The 19,191-nt window shown below is 34.7% G+C and overlaps 1 protein-coding gene across 1 annotated transcript in view; it reads right to left on the bottom strand.

Annotated features, from left to right (window-relative positions):
- Nucleotides 1–5,518: 5,518 nt before the first annotated feature.
- The window catches only part of LOC140158601 (neuronal acetylcholine receptor subunit alpha-10-like), a 71,103-nt gene continuing 57,430 nt past the window's right edge, over nucleotides 5,519–19,191 (bottom strand). Inside the window, exons 4-6 of the mRNA XM_072181757.1 lie at nucleotides 17,961–18,070; nucleotides 12,772–13,307; nucleotides 5,519–10,963 (exon numbers count right to left, since the gene is read on the bottom strand). Coding sequence (XP_072037858.1) covers nucleotides 10,434–10,963; nucleotides 12,772–13,307; nucleotides 17,961–18,070 — 1,176 coding nt within the window. The 3' untranslated portion in view covers nucleotides 5,519–10,433. The remainder of the gene's footprint in view (nucleotides 10,964–12,771; nucleotides 13,308–17,960; nucleotides 18,071–19,191) is intronic.

Genomic DNA, 19,191 nt, shown 5'->3' on the forward strand with positions numbered 1-19,191 from the left:
CTCTCTGAGTTTTCAACAGCTCATCTTGAGCGCTTTTGTTCCCAATGGAATTTTTCCCTGTCCACGTCCAATTTGTCAACCAACCAAAGGCAATATATGACCCAGTAGGCAATCAGTTACATCAGATAACCTTGTTCAGTCTAGTTTTAGTACTATACAGCCTGTCTCAAAAATTGTGCAAGTAAAAAGCGCCCTCTTTGGCGATTAGAAAATACCGTTGTGACATGATGGTTACATCAACGTCAAGGACACAGTCTTAGCTCTCAAATACCGTTTGTTCTGTTCAATTTGCTCTTTTTAATCTTTTAGTTAAGAACGAAAGGGTAAAATCACAATTGTGCCACTTTTACTAGGAATAGGGCTGTACATGTAAATCAATGATAGCTGATGTTGATGCGTCTAATGCACTCTCCCTCGGGGCTCGTGCATTAGACGCATCTACATCAGCGCGCGTGCATTATTTTGTCTAATTTCATTAATTTGTCTAATTTCATTAATTTGTCAAATTTCATGAACTTGTCTAAGTTCATTAACCTATAAGTGTGCAATATTGATTTGTCTTTTAACATGTCTTGAATGACAAAAAGAACAGTATATTTTACTGTGGTAAAATAATTGACATGCACATGTATTTAATTTTACAGCAGAATGTGAAATATTTATTTATCGTTTAATTTGTCGTAAGAGGAAAAACAGAATCATTATACCTTTATCATGATAAAACATTAAAAACAATTTTGTATTGTTGTGTTATTGATGCATTCTTTTGATTTGACGAAGGAACTCTTGATAAACTTGATGCAATCATTGATTTACATGTACAGTCCTCTTCCCTAGTAAAAGTGGCACAATTGTGATTTTACCCTTTCGTTGTCAAGTAAGCATATCTCGAGATCAAAACAAGTGGCATTTGAGAGCTAAGACTATGTCCTTGACGTCAATGTAAGCATTCTATCACAACGGTATTTTCTAATTGTCATAGAGGGCGCTTTTTACTTGCACAATTTTTTTTTGAAACAGGCTGTATGGTTGAATAAGTAGACCCTACTTGGTTAAAACGTTGGTAAAATAGGACTGATTTTGTCAAAGAGTCTGCAGCGTAATAATTACGCAATACAACAACAAATAAGTTGTAGACGCCATGGTGACATCTTTAATTTTTTTAATGGGATGTTAAAAGTTGTATTATTGCCAAAACAGGATTGGTCGGCAGTACATGTTTTGCTAGTTCAACAATATGATCGGGTGGTTGGGAATAATTGCCTGCCCAAGGGGCCCGACGGTAAACAACAGCCCTGAAATTAATCCATATACCCCCACTTTAACCGGTGTAACAATTTATTTGTGCCTCAACTCAGTATTACTCTATGCAACTTGGTGAGTATTTTGTGTAGATATTAAGGGTGAAAGGAGACAGATTGAAACTGATTTGTTTATGTACTTTCACTATTGTGTAATAAATGTTAGCCAAAAAGAGAGTCGTATCTTGCATGTCAACAAAATGAATCGAGCCTTGTCGAGTTTCCCAGTACAGCAATTTTCTAAAAAATCAATAACAACTGATAGTTGTAATGACTAAGATTGAACAAGTTTATAAAATCTCTCGGTATAGTTCTGTTAATAATCCCTTTTGGTATGATAATGGTCATTGACGTGGAATTACATACAAATAGCCTCTCGATTCTGTTACTTCGCATCTCGTGTATTGTACTGGGAACCTCTGAGCCACTTTACAGAAGGGCAAGATGACTATGCTTCTATGCCAGCATGTAACATCGAACTTGTCCAACAGGCCCCCGGGGTGACGGAATGGTGGAGAATAGAATCAGTATTCACAGTCAATTAGAGCGAGACTGCGGATTGAATCCCATCTTGCAATTCTATGGGTCGCGTCTTTCATATGGACATGGTTAACCAGTGACGGGATGAAGAGCACATGTTATAGATAAACCTGAATTTGTATGTCAATTGCTGCGCGAAATCTTGTTAAATTAAACCATGATACTCACAGCAAACGTTACATTGCACATTCCAAAACAAGGATGATATTTCCTGATTGTAAATTGTGAAAATTGTGATGTTTATATTCTAGGTAGTCTCTAGTCATGCTAGTATCATCTCCGTCAGATGAATCATTCCTACTTTGTGATGTATTGGTTATTCTGCTTTCTGGAGTACGGCATACCATGTTAACAAATATGGAAGATATTCTCGTAATATTTCAAACTTATGATGCTGTTCAAACCAGAAATTCTCGCATTGGTTGCAAATCAACACAATGTCGTCGATATGTTGTCAGGAAAGGAGCATATTTTATATACCCCGTGAACAGACTAATCAATTGTGAATTCTTATCTGTGTTAAAAATTTGCTGCATCTGAACTTCAGTTTTTTGTTTAATACCAATTTCATTGACATACACACTTATAGAGAAGTAGTATGTGATCATTTAAAATAGTAGTTTTGAGTAATGTATTCTTGAGCTGTGCCCTGGGGTTGAGACTTCCGTAAGCTATGCTGTATATAATATTATCTTGACGTCATCAAAACAACCTTTTCATTTATTTGTTTCTCAGTTTTCACACTTCACACTTGGTAGCGTAAGATATTGGTAATAATCTGCGATAAGATTTCTTATTAATTTTACGCTCTCTCCAAGGAACGATGTGTTAATCTTGATAATTTATTTGAATTAATTATATTCGTATTTCAATCGTTTTCTTTTTTCCTCTCTTTTTATGAAATAATAATTTTCTAATAATCATTGCTTATCTAATATCCGAAGGTCTTTTCATCATAACTTGGTACCATATATCGATAAGCAAGCATAAATTTTTATATCCCACTATGTTAAAATATTCATGTTGCTTTTGAGTTATAGCCATTTCCGGAGGTCAGAAATTCAGGCAGAAAACTCATGATTTTGAAATAATATTTTTGTTGATATTAATAAAAATGACAGTCAGACAAGTACAACAATTCAGGCGGGTTTTTTTTTTCTATCTTTGTCTTTTCAGGAGAAACGCAATTTCGAACCGCATGTACGTGCAAAATTGCAGTGGATAACCTTTTCACTTTTGTACGCGGGTCATTCAATATGTTCGAACTCCACTCTTATAGCTTTGGTTCTGTAAATGGTAGCTTCGTCAAACTTATACATTGTCATGTCACTTACACATGAGTGTATATGCATATATATTAACACCTTTTCCAAAATTTTGTTGCTGACCTCAGAACCAATATAAGATTTCATATACTGGAAACGGTACAGATTCGTAAAACATTTAAATTAAAATATGTGTGTAACCTTATTACAAGATTAACTCGATAAGCAAGTGTTATGATTATGCTAGGAGATAACTCAAACAACGTAAAATGTGTAACCAAATATCAAAATAACCAGTTATAAAAATGCATGTCAATTTCAATTTAAACCATCTGAAGTGACGTTCATGTATTTTATGTTAACTTCAATTTGGTCTACCTATGTGTTCATTATGTACATAATTTCTCCATTTCCGCGGTCCAATATCATAAAAAATATGAATGCGCTACTATTTGCAAAAGCTGAGATATAAAGGTAGAGGGAGAACTTTTTGAATGACCCTGGTATCAATCTTGATTTTAATTATGTTTTGCCTTGATTAAGTATATTACATTATAATTCTATGTAACACCTTCATGTTTTCCCTAAAGGTAAATACAGACGTGCCTATCTGAGTATACAATTTCTGATAAACTGATTTAAGAAAATATCGGTCGATGTGAACGTCAAAATTTCTTTTATAAAAATATTTATCTTGGTAAGCTAGTAGGTAGCTATTGCTGCATCAGCAAGGGTGGAAATGTGAAACATAATCTGTTGACGCCTCAAGAGAAATGAACATATTTGTATACTTTGGGTGATATGTTACATGACACCCTACTTAGATTTAGATTTGATACTACCAATGATGTACCCTCGTATATATTATACGTACCTTTAGGTACCTAATATGTATCAGTTGCCTTACGAATGGCGGAATTGACATTTCCAGTCAAAGTTGTCAGTTCATGTCAAAATGTGTATATGTCGTAATATCGTTATATAATATGGAACCATGATTTAAATCAATACTGGGCAATTCTGACCATTGATTGTTTTGAATATGTTAATTGTTTTGAGAAATACTTTAAGCAAAGTTTTCATTTTAGCTCTTTAAGAATGCTTAAGAACATACAATACTAATCTTACAGGTGCGAGTGATCAGCATGATATGGTTCAAGGCAGAGGTACCGCGTGAACGTACTAGTGAAGTGCAGTATATTCAAAAATTGGTATGGTAGTTAATCCGTTATTACATCACTTCGCCAGCGAATAACGTTGGTAAAATAGGACTGATTTTGTTTAAGGATCTGTAGCGTACTGATTACTTCTTAATGGAATGCTAATGGAATGCTAATGGAATGCTAATGGAATGCTAATAGAATGTTAATGGAATGTTAATGGAATGTTAATAGTTTTGTTTGCGTTTTTTTAAATATAATCCATATATTCCATTCAACAACGTTCTTATGTGTCAACAGGGTTTAGATTGTATTCACATTTACAACAGGAAAATAAACATCTATATAGCAGATTAATGCTTCAAATAATTATGTTGGACAATTGACATCAGATAGGAGCAGTGGATAATTACCTATCCAAGGGGTCCGAGATTCCACAGCAGCCATTACCCCATTTCAATTAAATTTCCATTTTGTTGTTTTATTTGTCCCTTAAAACATCTTTAGCTAAGTATTGCTTGATGCACGCATGCGTGAGTATTTGTGCAGATATGAAGGGTAACGGGAGATATATTGAAACTGTGTTTGCAATGTTCAATTATGTAGGAAATGTTCGCTTGCATATCGACAAAATGATTTTGAACTGATAATTTTAATTGATAAGATGGGACTAGTTTCTAAATTTATCTCAAGGTAATCTTATGGTTCTCATAATCCCTATAGTCCGTTGCTCTTGCAGTTATTATTAAAACACAGAGAGATGGAATGATAATTACCGTCCAAAACGTCACATGGTACACAATCGGACGGAGTTGCATACAAATGCCTTCTCGATTCTATTAACTTCGTATCCCGTGTATTGTACTGGGCGCCTCTGGGCCACTTTACAGAAGGGCAAGCTGATTAGGCTTCTACGCTAGCATGCAACGTCAAGCTTGCCAAACGGGCCCCCGGGGTGATGGAGTGGTGGGGGATAGAATCAGTTTTCACAGTCAATTAGATCAAGACTGCGGATGGAATCCCAACTTGCATTTCTAAGGGCCGTGTCTTTCATATGAACATTTGAATGGTTAACCAGTGACAGGGAAAATAGTATATGTAGGCTACATGTTATATATAAACCTGAAGACGCATTTCAATTGTTGCACTCGATCACTTGTTCATTGCTTCTTATATCAAGGATCAAACGTTTTGAGTACTCAAAAAGAATAATTACTTTGAATAGTAGAATAAATAGCACACAAAACAACAGTTTATAATACATCTCATTTAATATAATTATGATTGCTTCTCAAGAAAAGTAAACATTTACATATCTGTTACTTCAGCTCTTCAATCACGTTAATTATGTCTCTCATAAATAAGTTTCCTTTGTTTTTTGTTTTACTATGCACATCCTTGAGTAAAACACCAATCTCAGTCATATAATCATAATTGAGTCATAATTAATTCAAATTCAAAACCTCTCTTGCGATGCATAACGACATATATTTATACTAACAGTGTAATACAAGTACACGTTGTTACTGTTATCAAATAAGATCAAGCAAAAAGCTGCATTTTGTATACAAGTAGAAAAAGAATAATTATAATGACATAATGATGAAAATCAAAAAACTAATTACGCACTCAAATTGGATGTCAAATTTAATGCAAGAAGTAATCGCTTATTTACTCTCCCCAAAGAATATGTGTCATGTTTTAACACCTGTTTATGTTTTAAAGTTGTACAAATTGCATATTATTTTTCCCAGGCATCAAACATATCTCCAAGACATTCACAAAAAGAAAGAATGGTCTTATCTCATTGAATTAATTTACATTTAGTTTTTACCAGAGCCAACTGAACTATATTTACTTCATTTTTATTGAAATTGAAAACATTTGTCCATTTCTACCAAAAAGTTTCCTGCAATCGATATCATAAGATGCGATGCTTCATCCACATATTAAAGAAGTACAGAAAATTCAACAATATATTAATATATATTAGTCATTGCTTTATCATAATTAAAATAGCTAAGAGCCATAGTCAAAATAGGAAATTAGTTGAACTCTTTAATTATTATCGATGAAGTTTGTTCTGATTCTGATGCTATTCCAGTTGAAATACATACACTCCCTTTTGAAAACGCAACCTTTTGTCTGGAATAGCAGACCAAATATATCCAGTAAAATTAGCTTTATTTTTTGGTCCCTATAATACATTTCAAGTCAACTTTGTGATGTTATAATGTTACATACATTTTGTCAACTACAAACCTTGAAGCCATTAGAGGTATATCAAAATAAAGTATACAGTTTGAAAAATGCCACTAGATTAAAAAGTTTGAGGTATTTGGTCAAAAAATATTGATAGCTGAATCAACATCTTGTCCTCCCACAACTGCAAAATCACTGGCGTGTGACCATTAATAAGAACTCAGTGTGTATTTTTGTGAGTCGTAAAAATGCAGTTGCGCGAAGTCAATTAAATAAACATGAAAATCATAGTTTCACAACTTTCTTTACAGTAGTTGGCAGAACGCCTTGCAGAATTGCTTGGCAATCGCGCAATTAATTGCTTTAAAGCACCAAGTAAATGGCCCTTAAGATCTCCTGATCTTACACCGCTAGATTTATTCTTGTTGGGCTATCTGAAATCAAAAGTTGACATCCCCAGGCAGGACGTCTCTCATACATTTACGACGTGATGTCAATGCCATGTTGAGGAGGGCTGATACAGAGGAATGGTGGCTACGTCCTGGTCGCCATGCGGAAGACTTTGCTTTTAATTGACCTCGCGCAACTGCATTTTTACTCGGCTCGCAAAAAAATAGCCTACTGATTCCCTAACGGTCACACGCCAGTGATTTTACCGTTATGGGAGGACAAGATGTTTATTCATTTGTCAGCTATAACATTTTGACCAAATGCCTCATACTTTTTAATTTAGTGACATTTTACAAACTGTATACTTTATTTTGATACACCCTATATAACATTCTTAAGATCGGTACAATTCTTTTGCGGCTACACTTTTACTTATAAACTTGAACAAAGGAAGAATATTTGGCAGAATAAATCTAGCCAATTTGTTTAAAAAACAACAACTTTTACAATATATGGTTAACATCTTATGCACAGTTTTAGAGTTGTGAAATACGTTCGAAAATATTTGACCATTAACAGAGAATAAAGCAAAACATTCAGCAAGTAGTTCATTAGCATAATGTCAATGCTATCAAACAACTTAATGTGTCGGTCCTTATATTTCAACTGAACAATATTGATTAAAGGACGCCGTAATTTGATTGTTTATATATCCGTCATGAATCTTCGACTTATCAAATAAAGTATTGCAATCATTCCTATGGCTATTTTTATGCTGCAAAATATCTACACGCTATCATAGACCCTAGAAATTACTCGGGTCTATGACGCTATCAAGAATATCGGCAATTATGTCCAGAAATCATGTGAAATAAAATAGAAACAAGTTGATCTAAAAAACAATATTTTGTATAAATAAGGTATACGAGAATTAGCCACGGTTTTGGGTACCTTTTCATCGCTTTTGGTATATCAATAGGTGGATTTTCAATGGATACCAATGCGCCCAGTTATGGCAAACTTAGGTGCTTTTGTGATGCCTTTTGTTGAAAATTGTTATACTGATGGGTAGCAAAAACTAGGTAGTCAGTATCCAAAAGTCCGCTTGGCACATCCTCGTACAAAATGTTTCTGAAGAACCCCCATGGGAATTAAATTGGAAGTTAATGTCTTTGAATATTTTGAGTATTATTAAGAGTTTAGACTATATATATACTGGTGTAATAATGGCCATGTTACGCTCATATGACGGAGAAATGACATTGTACAATTTCTATTTACTAATAAAATAGGACAAAATACTTGATGTAACAGCCTGTTATTTCTGCTGACGGCTTCCGCTTGCAAAGCACTATGGATCTTTTTAACATTCAAAAGCGGTGTCTCTACAATGCATATCTATTAGCTACATAGAGAGAAATCCACAGAGAAAATAATACTAGAAGGCACTAGTGGACAACGCTCTTTATAGAAGAACATATGCATAAAACATTAGCAATATTACAATTGTGCAGACACTTGCACTAATTGATTGAACTTCGTTTGGCAATTTGTACATTATTGTCTGCAAGAATCGGCATTAATCTATTTGAATTGGTACATTTATTGCAAACACACTGTGAAATTATTCTACAATGTTTCTATCAAAACAGGATTAATCAGATCGTTCCATCTTCATTCACACGGGTCACATTCAAATCTCTTGAAGAAAGGATGTTAATCTATACAAATTCAATCATGACAGGCGATTGCTCAAGTTTCCCTGTCGTATAATATTTACCGAGACTAAATTCCGGGCAACCGCTGACATAATTTTGAATCAAATTAAATTATATAGGTTCAATTAAGTTCAGGAATAGCGGTAAATGACATACTGATTCTAATCGGGTATGTACTATAAATAAGTTCATCGAATTCTTGGGCTGGATAATCTTCACCTGAAGCTTACATGCATATTTGTATTAGTACTTCGATGTGCTCATCGCCAAAATGTTTGCTTAGCTAAAAAGACAGTTGAAGGACATAATAATGTTTAAATTAGACCAATGATGAAAGCTTCTGGCTGTTATCCAAGCTCCTTACGCGTCAAAATAACTCAAGATAGATCTTATCCTCATGAAAAGGTTAGAGCAACAATTACAACCCTAAACGAAAACTGTCGATTTCAAGTATACTGCCTTCTTTTATATTTTTACCCCAATTTGCGGAACAAGTTTACCATTTCAAGCTACTTTTTAAAGATAAAGATCCCTCACTCAAAATTATTGTTCTCTTTTATTTCTGTTATTGTAATCCCATAATAAATTTTGTACATCAAATAACAATGTCCACATCTGTTGTTTGATACACACGATGTTCTTCAGAATTTTTCCAAACAAATGATGTACGACAAACAAAAACAAACGAACAAACAAGCCACTTTAAATATATTTTAGTAATTACACCTTTAACCTGTTACTGTACAATCAACACGTGAAAATTAAAAGTATAAAAAGATTGCATTTGAATTTTTGTACACAGTTGTTTCCAGATAAAAATTAAAGAAAAGATAGGTGGGTGAGTATTCCTCTTTAATAAAAAATTAATGTGTATGGAAATTTATCAGGGACAAACAAAACAGGATTTGCCTTAAGGAATATATTGTTGGGAAAAAGACAGGGCATTGAAGAATAATTACTATAATTCACTATATACTAGAGTCACAATTGATATCATTCGCCACCTGCGCTCGTTACAAACTATGCCCTCTCCATGAGTAAGCTCCATGATAGTAATGGCGAATTTCCCCGCAAGCTTGGTATAAAAATAATTGTTACGGTTCCTTTTTAATCGCGCCTTCATCGTGTGTCAGATCGGATAGATCACCTATATAATAGAGCCTGTAATTGTTTGTACCACACGGAAATAACGTTAAAAGTTATATAGTTTAATCGTTCAAATTCAAAAGTGACTTTGAAATGTATATATCGAAAAGCTTTCATGTTCTTTGTAACATCGTTTTTCAGTTAGTTCAAACTAAATTGTTGAAAGCAATGCAGAGAACAGTAGCATGTGTTATCGCGTGTTCTTGTCCAACATGAGACGTTCTTGTTCTTGTACATTTTGTAGACAAAAGAGCGAGCAGAAGCAAGATGATTCCCGGGTTAACTTGAGAATGTCATGAAACAAAAACTAGAAACAATTTCCCGCCAATAAATTTTAATTTAAAGTTGAGTACTGGCGCCAATTGCAGCTGCACGGACCAATGATGTATTTATCACTTTTGGCAGAGTGAAGCAGAAGATAAACGTGTCGCCTCCAGATACATGCATGAAGTAAACGAATTCATAGTATGCTTCTGCGAACTACGATCGATAGTAGATCCCAAATTATCAGGGGCCACCAATCAGGGTATCTCGTTGTATCAACCCTACTTTGAATTCACAGCCATGATTTCATTTGCAGACCCGTCTTGTCTGCTAATCTCCAATGTATAGACTTCCCCAGCTACACTTGTGTGCCTGTGCATACGTTTACGTTCTGTAACGCAAGAAAGCAGCAAAAGATTGTTGGAAGGGTAAACTTATAGTGTAGCACTACCAGAAAATCGGGGCTTGAAATATGATGCTACACGTTGAAATGAGTGTTGTCATACTGAAGATTACCATGAAGAAACGATCAATAACGTAAGCAATTCTAACCCATTCATATTTGAGTTCTTCATCCATATCTTCCCCGTCTGCCCTCTCTACAATTTTAGAGAGGTGCAACGCAATTTGATCTAGAGTTTGCTGAAGTCTATGTCTTCGGCCTACACACAGACCATCTCTTTTCATCCCTACATTATTCATTTCCATAGGCGGACAGTTTGCTTGGTTATATAAAGAGTTACTTGCTTCTCGTACTACTGGTGCGTTTTCAAAACTTATTCGTGGGACCGCCTGCGATCCATGTGTACTTCGACAACTGCGCAGACACAAAATTCGGGCCATATAATCCAAAACGAGGCGGCTGAACCAAGATGGCGGACGCCCAGCATAGGTACCTCGGTGGTGAATGTGTAGCACAATTACAGTCATTAATGTTGATACTGAAACAAGACACATCGTGGACAGGTAGTACTGGGCTATAAAACAAAAATAAAAACAACAATAATTAGTATATAAGATAAATTTAAGCATTCGCCTAGACTCTTTTATGTTTCTTAAGCACTGATGTATAGGATGTGTAAGACAAGAAATAGCCGTATGTTTGAAGCACATATTTTGCAAATGTAATGACAAACTACTAGCCTAAAACCGAATGAAAACAGAGGTGATAGCGCCCGCAGTGACCACTCTCTCCATAGACTTGCAAACAAGCCCTAATGTAGATACTATTTTCAGAAACAATCGCACAATAATTATAGTGTGCTTTCAACATAGAGGTGTGTCATGCAGCAGTTCAGAAAGGCGACATTGTCCTTTAAATTGTACAATTTTATGCATAGGATTTCATTTTAATTATTTCCTTCCAGAAAAGCGGTATAATCTATTTTGATACACGTGAGATCAAAGGCGGGCCTCTGTAGCGCGAAGTAGCGTTGTATTTGAAATTGAAAAATACAACGCTACTGTCTCGAGGAAGTTCGTTTTTGGAGATGTGTTTATAAATAAAACAATAGAATATTGCAGTGTTTATACTTTTTAAATTTGAAGCTCTTTTAATCTGTAGAATATTTTACATTATGCTTTACGAAACTGTAACATAATTTGAAACAATAACAATAAACGTAAATGTTCTCTGGAACGTAAATTGTAACTGTGAAAGTTTTTTTACTTAATCATAATTATCATTATTCAATGTCAGCAGACAGTATTGTCGTGTTCATTTCATTACATTGACAATCATAATTCATTTAGGAACAATTCTAGTAAAACTAAACATGCAGGAAAATACACGAGCTTTATTATGTTCTTGACTATTTTTCTTCTTAATTTAACAACCCTCTCAGACTTCAAAACACAACGGATGACATAAATACGATAAATTGCAAATTGGTAAGTTTGTTAACATCGATTGTTACGTCAAAGTTATGGCATTGAATGTTATATTGCTTATGTCGATAGTATGGATACGCTTTAGAGAGTTGTCAATGTCAATATGTATGTGACGGTAAACTCAATGAATGTAGGTCTTGAGGTTTGTTTAAGGACAGAACAGTTACAGAATTGTCAATACACTCCAAAAAACTGTCATATGTCATGATGTGGCAATGAATGCGATTAAACAAATGTCGGTTTTCACATGCAGATGCAATGGCATCTACGCATTGTTCGGTACATTGCGGTGTATGAATGCGACATACTATTTCGTATTTTTAAGACTACAAGTAATTGCTACAATAAACGTCGAATATATGATAGATTGTTTTGTGTATTTCTATATTGCTAGTATTGCTATTGTCAGTCTTAAATTTGATTTTTATATTTAATCTTTCAACGTAAATAAAAAAAATAATGAAGTTTTCTTCTTGATTGAAAATTACTTAGCAATCGAGAATGAAATAATTTATCTCTACATGAGACTTACATGGGTAACAATGAGGGACAAAATGAAATGCTAAGTATATATTATCTTGGAAGGATATTTCAAGGTCATGCTTATAATGTATAAACTGCTTGGATTATCTGATGTATAATTCTCAATAGTAACTGTTCTCCTGAATTTAAGGAATATAGTGTTTCCAGTATTTCTCCTTTCAAAAAGGTTTTAGATTAGAATGGAATGTGCCTGAAGTCAGAGGCCATTAAATTTTCATTACCATTGCGTTCACGTATATTTAACTTGATGGTTGTATTTCGCTCAAAGTATGCCTGAATGTATATAAATAAGCAACTTCAAAGCTCATTAATATTCGATCATTGCACCTGTGACCCACACAGACAGACTCACCTATAAGAGGTATGACATCCGAGGTTGGTGGCATAGTCTCAGCAACCAGCAGAAGAAACACAGTAAGTGATAGAAGAATCGTGATACAGAGTGTGACTTTCTCTCCGGCATCGGCAGGCAAATAGAAACACAGCATGGTAAGAGCAGACACGAGCATGCATGGCACCAACAGGTTAAATACATAAAACAAGGAACGCCGGACAATGTTGATATTAAAGTCCAAAACAGCAAATGGGTATTCACAGCATAGGTACGTTGTCTCATTTCTCGTAACTGGCATTCCTTTTAGATCCCATTCACCGTTATTGATGAAACTAGACACGTCCCCACTGGAGGAACGGTTAATAAGATCTAATTGGTTCGTCTGAAAGGCCCAGGAGCCAAACTTCAATAGACAACTCTGTTCATCAAAGGGAAAATACTTGATGTTCACTCGACAAGAACTTTTAAAGATTGCAGGTGCATACCATGTTACGTCGCCAGTAGACTGTATATCGGCATTGGTCTTCATTATCCCTTCAAATGTATCATCCGCTCTGCCAACACACAGATTAAGTCAGGATTTAGAATAATCATATTTGCCAACAGAAACAGGAATGGTGTCGGGATTATTAACCTAAACTTCACTAAAGGTTCCTGTTCCGATTGTCGTCCCGATTGCCGTCCAACAGCTTCATCAACTGACTTTTCTTTAAAGCTATTAAGATTTAGAGACATTTACTTAAGTATGTTAACATTTTAGAAGGAATTAGATGAATGTTTGGTAGCATAAACAACAATTTTGATGGTGTTCATAACCTAGTAAAATAAGTGATATACTTAACTCAATATCACAGCACTGTACAAAACTTAACGATACATCTATATTAGTACTATTAGCCTATTAGTGTATATTTCGAACAAAAGAGTACATGTTGTGTGGTGAATCGGTGAATCGGACCAGCCACCTTTAATGGCTACAAATATAAATAAAATATCATTTAAATGATTACAAATCTCAGTAGAAAATATAATTTATCTCTGTATCGTGTTGACAATTTGCAATTGGTATTTATTTAAGAAGTAATTCTAAGTTGGGGTGTGGGGTGCACTGTTGGTGGACTCAAAGACAGGGACATTAACACAAGAAAAAAACTGTTAGAGTTCTTGTTTGTGAAAGACAAACTCACAAAGTCTGGAATGACAAGAATAATTTCGGCACAAATCACACATCACATTCAAAACTGGTGAAAAGTTCACTGAAGGCCATGCGTGAATACAATGACAACCATGCCACATACCCTCCAGTTTACATGTTTTCATCGTAAGCCAGTTAGTAATTCTCGCCCTTCGCCCTGTAACCTTTACTCTTTGCCCTGTGACCTTTGTATCCCATGTGTTTTCATCTTTAGAAAGAGGTAATTTAAATTCAATCTTTATCTTTATTGTTTAGAATTGTACCTACAATAATAGTGTCTAAACTTAATTGTCTTTGCAATGTTTGGTATTTTAGTTTGTTGTTGTATGTTTCCTATACTAGAACTACTTTTAAAGATTTGGGAAGATTTTCCTCATCGGCTTCCGTTTGACCTTGGACCTACACTTAACCACCTTCTGCACACGGACCTAATCTGCAGACATTTGACTTGTCAAAACTTGCAAAAGTAAACACTAAGTTTACTTTTACATGTTTATATTCATCACATACGATTTCTTTCAAATAAATACAAACATGTTTCTAGTTTGACCAAGTGGTTCCTGATATATCACTAAATATCTCAAAATCCACTTGAAACGTATGCAGGTATTTATTCTCGTATGCAAAGGGTTAAGTGCAACTAAAAAATCCTTCACTGACTAAACATCAACAAGACATACATTAAAGCATGGATATGTCTTGAAAATGCATAACCGCGTGAATTTGCGAGATTACACGAGACATCTGAGGAAGTACATTTGCTGTGAATACCCTGCTTGTTTTGCTCTCATCTGTTGGTGTGAACCGGAAAAAGAAATAACAGTAATTACAGTAATTATATATATCAAAATTTTTAAAAAGGATATATAATTATTAAAATGCTATGCTAAATATTCAGCAAGATTAAAAAATAATATATTTGGATAAGGTTGCTAGTTGCTATTTTTTCTACACATGCAAATATAATAAAAAAACTAAAATAAATTAAATATTTAAATTTTAAGTTAATCAAAATGCGAATTTATAATATATTAACTGATATCTCATGTAAAAGTTATATCAATGATAATATTTAGTGTTGATGCATGCACTGAAAATTAATTCCAACAGATCGAAATAATACAAAATTATATTTAAAAAAAGTTGAATTTGAGTTAAATTGGAGCAATTTAGCCCATTTCAAAGAATCATGCTTAACTTTTGTAATATAAAATCTCAAAGAACGGTACAGTAAAATGTCTTCCCGCAAACTCACGTCTAAGACAAAGTTTTAATATACGGAGAGTAGGGAGGGTTAATAGTCTCACGCTGTTTAAAACACACCGACAGTGACAACCCATGAATTACTCAGGCGTGGGTTTGTTGTGCGTGAAATATTTTCAGGTGTAAAAATGTTTGGTGTGCACCTGTGGAACATGCTGACAATCATTATGTCATGTTCACTGCGCATTGTTTTCTACCCATGTTAATGGTATGTGTTACGGGCTTTTCAATTAACTGGCATTTGCGTATTTTAATTTCAAATGGAAACTTTACCAGGGCTTGTGGTGTTAAGCTGAAATAACATCTTATCTACCCACTTTCGAAAAATTGAAAACATTATAATTATCACTCTTGTGCATTACCCAACTAATTACAGAAACAAAGTACACTGGTTGCCCAAGAGAGATACAGCAATGAAAACATCTTTTGATCATAAAACATTATGTTGACGTGTTATGTCTGAAAAGATGTTTGATTAAAAAAAGTAAAACAAAACAAAACCAAAAAATAACCAAACAATATAAACATTGAGCTATTCCAAATGAGATCCACGCACCCCTATGGAAATTATAACCTTAATTTCACACACAGGGGGTGTATATTTCAGATGGAGTCACCCATTCAGGTAACCCATTTGAAATTCACACTTGTTGAGTGGAAGATTAGGGTCGTGTCTTCCACAGGGAGTGTATGGATTTCATCTGGAATAACGCAATGTAACTATGCAAATGGCAAAGTGGAGAAACAGAAAGTTGCACTGCATGCAATATAATACTACACAAACACACAACTACTGCAACCAATGCAAGGTAGGACTGACTATAGCACAAGGAATTACAAATAGAAAAAGTAATTCATATTTTCATGTTAATCGAATCGGCCAGGAATAACTTATTGTTAAGCTTATGATAAGTTATACCAATCTGGAATAGAACAAAATGAAAGATATAGTATTGAAAGGCAACAATGGTTGATACTAATTTGATACTGTACCTAGGAAGTACCAGATCAAATACTGAGAAAGAATTATTTTAGGACACATAAAACGGGCACTGACCGCTTGTCCTAAGGTTCAAAATAAAGCTTGCTATCCGAAAAATAAAAAGGGTTCGCTTGTCCAAACGTTAGGGCTAGGGCTAGGGTTAGGCTTAGGGTATGCCTACTAGCGCGCTTTCTGACTAACGGACCCTAGGACTAGCGGTTATTCGCTATCGTAGTCCAACGTCACTTCCTGCCGAGGTCACAACTACTTCCGTAGTGATGGATAAGGCGGTTGCATGTCTACGCTATCTACGCTGTACACGTCGATGTTCTGCTGTTTGAAAATCTATTTTTAACCATTTCTTATGGGTTTCACTGCATAGTAAGCTTTTGCAAGATGTTTTCCTTCTGAAATCATGAAGTTTCAGGTCTTAAATGTAACTGGTAATTTAAAAATTTGATATATAAATTCCATACATTGATATCGCCATTGCGGTTCTCACGAAAGCGTGATCCCGTCGCTATTGTAACGCTTCGGGGTCAAAAATATGACGTCATATCTACGATAGCGAATAATCACAGAACCTCTAATTACAAGTGGCGCACAAAAACAGCAGTTAAGGTTGGTACGTTTATATCACTTGTATGAATGAGTTTGCTTGTCGTATTTGTCACACACAAAAAGAAAAACACAAGAAAGATGTGTGACATATTCACCAGATGTGATTACTAAAGCATCATGGGTTTTTGCAATGCTATATCTCAGGCTAGGAATAAGTGGTATGTAATCTAGAAGCCGAGAAAAAGTTATTGCTCCCGAATTAATTCTTTCTTCAGCGGGGAACCTCATACGGTATGGTTGATACAATGTTCATTATTCAATAAGTTACTCGTATTGAATGTACGCAGAGTTGTTTGTGTCTTGTCTGGAAAGCAACCCAAACAATTGACACGTGATCAGAATACGGAACACCGGGAATCAACACCCTGATAGTCAACATGTATCCAAATTCATGCATGGTATACATCTATCAAAATGATATGGATGCTTTACGTGTAATCACTGAAATATTTTCCCAGGTATGATGTTTGATGGAGGAATTGATGGAGGAATAAACTTACAACAAAACAGTCTCCATAAACAAATGTATAAAACAACAGTTAACAACGATGGCTCACAATATAATATTAGTCACTATCCGTTACAATACCATGATGACTGTATTAAACATTACAGTATGTGTATCATGAAATGATAACAGGAACAATGTGTCTAGATTATATAATAAGGTATACCAGTCCATCTAATATTGGTAGTATCAAATGGTAATAAATATGGAAGGCTGATTTTCTGACCTCCGGAGTATCTCATCCAATAAGAATGTTGTTTATTCCATATAGATGAGTTGAAATGTATTTACATTTGGTATTAAACCAAGATAATAAAAAAAACCTTTAAAAAACTTTATACCAAAAATGGTATAAAGCTACAAGCTGCATAAATTTTCAAAATTAAAACAACAAAGATTTTACAAGTTTAAAAATTTTTGATTGTGGTCTGCTATAGCACTGCTATATTATTCTGCCTTATGTGAAACAAGAGAGGGCGTTCTGAATGTAAACAAATAAGATGATAGGTCAACTCATCTATACCAATATGGCAACCTATTCTGGTCGCATCCATCACGAAAGGTGGCCGGTCAGACTAGGTACCAACAGTTGTAATGGAAGCATATACCTTAATTTAGAATTGTTCCAATAAACTTACATGTTATAAAGAACTATATCTGGTTTCCATATATCTTGAGATGGAAGAGTGATTTTGTCGATTCCTTCGAAGTCCATTGGATTCCATTTCAGGCCTGCATCGGTCCAGTGCTTGTGAAATGTAATAATACACATATTAATAAAACCTCAAACTTTATTATTTATTTAATTTAATTTTTTGCTTGTTTGTTCAATTGCTAGCTAGTAAATTTTAACAGACATTTCAATCAGAACAACAGACAGACAGGGGTAGAGCACTCAATGAGTTGTATTCTCTGTGTACACAAGACGTATACTTAATATCCCTAATGAGGGACGGAGTACTCTCTCTTACACAATTATAAATGGAGACCGTAAATCTACACTTTTATGGGGTTTTTTTTCAACCAGAACATCTGATTTTTAGGACACGATGGTAGATGACACAGCCAATATGGTGCATATGCGAAAAGTGTTTCTGAATGTGTTGACACATAAATAGGGAATATCTCAACTTAAATTATTAATACTTCTTTTTGATCAAATTACTTTGTTAAAAGGGAACAAGTTGTCACACACAAATTGAAGCAAAAAAAGTATAAAAAGCCTATGTAGAAAATATTGTTTTGCATTGCATGCATTTACTTCCTGCATATATACACAATTTTCATTTTGTTGTAAAGGAAGAATAGTAGCATTGGAAAAAAGAAAGCCGCAAGTTGTTCCAAACAGTGTTCATGTAACGTTGGAAGCAGGCAAACAACGAGCGGTAGAATCGTATTACAATGAAATCACATGGCGAGCCGAGTACGCGGACTAGTCAAGTAGTATAGGTTTACTATCTCCCAGCAACATTTCCCTTTTAAAGAAGACAGTGGATCCTCTTAATAAGAAGACAATCTCTTCTTAAGCCTGTTTTATTTCAAGATTTAATCAAGCTCTATTCTCTTCTCGGCTAAGTTCATAGGGCGCCATTGCCCCGTGGGATCGCATATATCTACCGTTGCGTTTTCTGAGGAACCTTATGTGAAACGCGAATCATTTTTTGTACGCAAGTTCCTTGAAATCGGAAAGGTGTGACTTTTTGTGCTCTTTACAAATTGGACTCGAGACGAACTCTCTTGTATTCTCCTGTTCGGATTGAAACACTATAGGCCTATAGGGAGTATTAGGGACTACGTAAAAACCGTGCAATTATTATGCAGACCTGAAAGCAATGACAGATGTGTAATAAGCCAATTCTTCACGATCGA

This window comes from Amphiura filiformis, chromosome 8 (assembly GCF_039555335.1).
Source record: "Amphiura filiformis chromosome 8, Afil_fr2py, whole genome shotgun sequence".
Lineage (NCBI taxonomy): Eukaryota > Metazoa > Echinodermata > Ophiuroidea > Amphilepidida > Amphiuridae > Amphiura > Amphiura filiformis.